Genomic DNA, 5407 nt, shown 5'->3' with positions numbered 1-5407 from the left:
TTCTCAAACACTCTGGCCTAAAATTCTTGTACTTAAGGTGTCGAGTTCGAGAACTCTTCGTAGATTCGAAGAAGCACTGAGAAAAACTAGGGTGTCGGAAGCCCAATCGGGTGACTGGTTTCCGGCACCCTAATATTGAACTCTATATCGGGAAGCTGTACACTATAATATAGCATTCCAACACCCTAAATCAACATAAGTAACCCAATACATAATGGAGTTTATGAAAGGAAAAGGACGTTATTGTTAAAGTCTCAGCTTAGGCAAAAGAATCTGAGTGAGGTCTACAGTTCACAGAACCACTAGTCGTAAACTTTGAACTTTTCATAGTGATCTAGTAAAATTGTGAGGAACCAATGAGTAAGAAGGAAGAGAGAGAGAGAGAGAGATAGTCTGGTTAGGTTTATGACTATTATAGTCTCAAACATATCTATGATTTCAGTTTTGTTCTCAGTCTCATAGACTACGACCTTCCAGGCAAACTTTTTTAACCGGGTCTACAGTTCACAGAACCACTAGTCGTAAACTTTGAACTTTTCATAGTGATCTAGTAAAATTGTGAGGAACCAATGAGTAAGAAGGGAGAGAGAGAGAGAGAGAGATAGTCTGGTTAGGTTTATGACTATTATAGTCTCAAACATATCTATGTTTTCAGTTTTGTTCTCAGTCTCATAGACTACGACCTTCCAGGCAAACTTTTTTAACCAGTCATAAATTTCTGTCTGGTATGTTTGAATCTTATGGGAGCTCCAGACTCCGAAGTTAGAAGTTACCCCATAAGTGACATCTGGTTAGCAAGTTCCATGGGAAGGAGCTGCAGGTGTGCCTTATGGTTATTTTGGTTTCCAAGCAACCGGTTATGGTTAAGCATGCATGACCAATTTTTCCTTCAGTGACCTTGAAAAGTCAAAAATGTTTGAATCTTATGGGAGCTCCAGACTCCGAAGTTAGAAGTTACCCCATAAGTGACATCTGGTTAGCAAGTTCCATGGGAAGGAGCAGCAGGTGTGCCTTATGGTTATTTTGGTTTCCAAGCAACCGCTTATGGTTAAGCATGCATGACCAATTTTTCCTTCAGTGACCTTGAAAAGTCAAACCTTATTGATTCTGGTTTGTTTGTGCCTGACATACAGACGGAGACATCATGCGAGAGTCGATGGCTAACCTCTCACAACTTTTCTTTTCTCTTGCATGATATTCTTGGATAACCTTTATCTCGTATCATGCTAGTGATTGCCTAACTCTTAACGTGAAAGTGTGTACAACATGCAATTGAAATCCCTACTCATAATGATCTGAGTCATTCAGCTTTTTGCCAGCAATTGTTTCTTATTTGAATTCAATCCGATCGACCTCTCACAAACTGCCTTGTTAGAGAAAGATCAAATGACCGTGTCACAAAAGAGAAATGTCAACTCAAAGAACGTCAATCTAAAATGCACAAGATTGTACTGTTTCATGAAAAAGTAGAAGACCTCTCACAAACTGCCTTGTTAGAGAAAGATCAAATGACCGTGTCACAAAAGAGAAATGTCAACTCAAAGAACGTCAATCTAAAATGTACAAGATTGTACTGTTTCATGAAAAAGTAGAAATAGAAAACTAGAAAATATTGATTATACCTAATTTATTAATCGTCAAGTTAATAAAAATCGTGCTTTCGGAATTACAAACAAGAACGAGAAGTTAGTGTAACTGTAACCATCAATAACACTCGAATAAGTCATATTGAAAAGTAGAAGGGTAAGAATTGTAAGATACTTTATTTATTCATTTATGTGTACATTTTGTGCATTCCTTTCCATCTAAACAGTTCAGAAACTATCCAGGGCTTTGATAGGTCTGTCCAAAAGATGTGACACAAATGACTTCCTCTGAGGACCCAGCCACATCGAGCTCAATTCTATTTTCAAAATCCAAATCTGAGAGAAACACATTTTCATCCATTGAATCTCTAAATTTGATGGATTTCGTTGTACGTGCTACTTGGTTGGCATCTCTGTTTTCAGTTTTTTGCTCCATGTCTTTTTGTATTCCCTCGCTGGATTTTCTCGTGTTATTTTCTGCAACTGTTTCAATTACTACATTACAATTGCTGTCATGGTGGTATGAACTTTCTGTTTTTACTGTATGAGGGTTCTCCTCAGAACGTATTTTGTCTGATACTATGTTTTTCGAACATGTTTGTTCAGTTCCCTTGTTTTCATTTGCTACACACTCTATATGTTTACAATTTTCCTCCTGCTCCTTCTCCTGCAAGTGCTTGTTGTTTACATCTCGCCTTTTTGTTCTTTTTCTATGTTTCGACTGTTTTGACTTTTTCTTCAACCTCCTTCGAATTGTTTCCGTCAGGAACACGATACTTTCAATTTCTTTTTTAACTCTTTTCTTTTTTCTATTTTCATCTCCTCCTTTATAATCTCGTTTGTGAGGACTTTTCTTTCTCGATATGTGCTTTCTTTGAACGCGTGATCTTAAACGGGTTTGTATACTTGCATCTTTTTTCCTTACTTTTTTTGTCTCTATAGTATCGTGTGCTATAGTTATAGGGGCTGATGTCATCAAACCAGCACAGTTGAATTTTTTGATGTCCTCCGAATTATAATCTTGATTGCTGTCAATATGATATTGTACTCCAACATTTTTCAGAGTGCTCTCCACACTTGACTCATCATACAATGTTGGGTTCCTTTGATCGAAAACCGTGTCTAGTTTTTCAATATACGAGTAAAAAAGAGATTTGATTTCTTTTTCATCCGCAGAGATGCTAAGCATTTTGATGGTACTAGGTTGAGGGTTTATCAATGTTTTCTCTGAAGAATTTCTCGGGTCAATAGTACCTCTAGTATCCTGTTCACGTACTGTATAATATGAGTCACTAGTTGACGAAGACACATGCTAAGCATTTTGATGGTACTAGGTTGAGGGTTTATCAATGTTTTCTCTGAAGAATTTCTCAGGTCAATAGTACCTCTAGTATCCTTTTCACGTACTGTATAATATGAGTCACTAGTTGACGAAGACTTCTGGCTTGGTTCGGTTACATTCTTAGTTGACTGGTACAGAAAGTGCCGTCTTAGTTTTTTAGACACTTCGTCAGAGTCTTGGGAAACCATGCCATCACGAGGATTTTCCATGGAGTGGCGCACTACTTTGACTATATTGTTCAATCCTTGATCTTTCTGAATGAGGTCTGTCATGTCAATACTGAAGAAGATCCTGCCATATTGATCTATCATTGTGGCCACATCAATGTGTTCTCTCTTGAACTCTTTGAGCAGATTGTTTATGCCTTTTCTGGAATCGGCAATGTCCGTAGCTTCTTCTCCATTTGTTTGTTCTGTCGTTTTGTTGCAGTCAGATTGTGGTGGTGTATTTAATTGTAAGGCATTGGATTTGGTCGGATTTATGTAGCTGTTTGTATTCTTCTGTATCACCACTGATTCTTTGGTAAACGGGTTTAGTCTCCATTTGTTTGTTCTGTCGTTTTGTTGCAGTCAGATTGTGGTGGTGTATTTAATTGTAAGGCATTGGATTTGGTCGGATTTGTGTAGCTGTTTGTATTCTTCTGTATCACCACTGATTCTTTGGTAAACGGGTTTAGTCTCTTTATGAAAGCTTTCATTTTGTTTTACTTAAGTGTTTTACAAAATGAAAATTTTTGTGCTGTGAATGTGTTTTTAAAATTGAAAACATGAAAGATTTCATGGGAACATTGATGTTAAGAGGGTCATAGCTGAAAGTGCACTGGATACCTATTATCAGTTTGGATGAGACAGGGAAAAACTCAAGAGTGTGCAATGATTGTATTGAGATGTTCGCTTATATCGATGACATGATGACTAGGGTGAGAATTATTTGCTACTTAGTCTCTTCCCAATTTTTAACAAAATCTCGAATTGGTATGTCTAACCTGTTGCAAATTTTTTAAAAGGTTGGAGCTGTAATTGGTCCAATCCCATGCTCCTCTCATCTCCATGTTATGACTAAACATAAGTCACTCCGATCAAAAATGAAAGTCAACTGAAGAAGGAAAATACCTACTGTTTGTAACAAACCAGGTAGAATATAGTCATCGCAGTAATGCGTTGACTTAAATGGCGATGGGTTTTAAAAAGCCAGACCACCGAAGACTGGAATAATCGGATATATGTCTTAATTGAACATGACTCCAATGACCTGAAATAGATTGACGGTAAATACTAATGAAACTTAATGGCCTAGATTCCCTATTAGACTGCAACGTTTGAGTGACTCGTGTGCCGAAAGATTATCGGATTTTGTTTATTGATTTTCAATATCAATAAATTCTTTACACTTCAAACTGTGCGTCATAGTTAGGATAGGACATCTCCTTTAGACTGCAACGTTTGAGTGACTCGTGTGCCGAAAGATTATCGGATTTTGTTTATTGATTTTCAATATCAATAAATTCTTTACACTTTACACTTCAAACTGTGCGTCATAGTTCGGACATCTCCAAACATGAAAGCTATTGTCTTTATTATTGAGTACAATGTGTGTAATGAAGGTTATTGTGTACGGAATTATGTGGCCTTATAATAAAATTCACAAGAAATTCAAGATTATTCTCAATTCAAAATTCTAACCATTAAAATATGTACATAGACATAGAGCATGTTAGGATCGTGTTGTTCTAGACGCAATTGTTTGTTCGAAAGGGCTAGAAATTTAGGAAGGTGATTATACCTAAATGATCAACTCTCTCTAAAATCTCTATTTAGACTGTAAACAATCAGAGCATGGGACTTAATATTAGGCATGGACATCCAACTTTACATAGGGTATCTGAGTCTGAGATAATCTTAATGCCAATACAAAAGCCCGAGTACTTCACACTGTTTATTGAAAAGCGCCAACCATGCCTGGAATGAACGAAAAGACAAATTTCGTAAAAACAATAAATAATAATAGCAAAATCGTTATTTTCGAATCGTGATCTCATTAATATTTTTAAAACAATTTTCCTCGGAGGCAGTCCGATTACAGATATGATTTTGTTCCTTTCGCGCTCTTGATTGATTAGGCAACTCTGAATAAACTTACAGCTAAGAGGTCTAAAGAGCCTAAGAAACTTCCTGACTGATTGTTTTATTTGCTTCATTAATCTCGATAAATATTTCATATTGATCAGTATTATACTCGGCCCAGGCAGTATTCTCACTAAAGTGTAACACTTGTAACTTGTAACACTTTGACTTTAATCAAGTATCCCACAGTGGTGCTCAAAGTGGTTCACATAAATACCTACAAATGTCTTGAAAGGCAACCGATATCTGATTGAAAATTCTTACTGTAACAGTAGGTACTCTTATTTTTTACATTGCTCATATGTGACTGATGAGTCCCTTTACGTCAGCAGTGGGTTTTGTACATGTACATACCT

General features: G+C 36.7%; 1 protein-coding gene across 1 annotated transcript; it reads right to left on the bottom strand.

Annotated features, from left to right (window-relative positions):
- Positions 1 to 2801: 2801 nt before the first annotated feature.
- On the bottom strand, positions 2802 to 3694 carry LOC103524520. Its single transcript, XM_017449628.2, has 2 exons — positions 3508 to 3694; positions 2802 to 3367 (listed from the first exon to the last, which is right to left on the bottom strand). Exons 1-2 carry the CDS (start codon positions 3623 to 3625, stop codon positions 2802 to 2804), a joined length of 684 nt encoding a protein of 227 aa, XP_017305117.1. The 5' UTR covers positions 3626 to 3694.
- Positions 3695 to 5407: the final 1713 nt, after the last annotated feature.

The sequence above is a fragment of the Diaphorina citri genome, unplaced genomic scaffold, assembly GCF_000475195.1.
Source record: "Diaphorina citri unplaced genomic scaffold, Diaci psyllid genome assembly version 1.1 scaffold6, whole genome shotgun sequence".
In the NCBI taxonomy this organism is placed as follows: domain Eukaryota; kingdom Metazoa; phylum Arthropoda; class Insecta; order Hemiptera; family Psyllidae; genus Diaphorina; species Diaphorina citri.
Note: the sequence above shows the minus strand (reverse complement) of the source record. Positions and strands in the feature narration are given on the sequence as shown.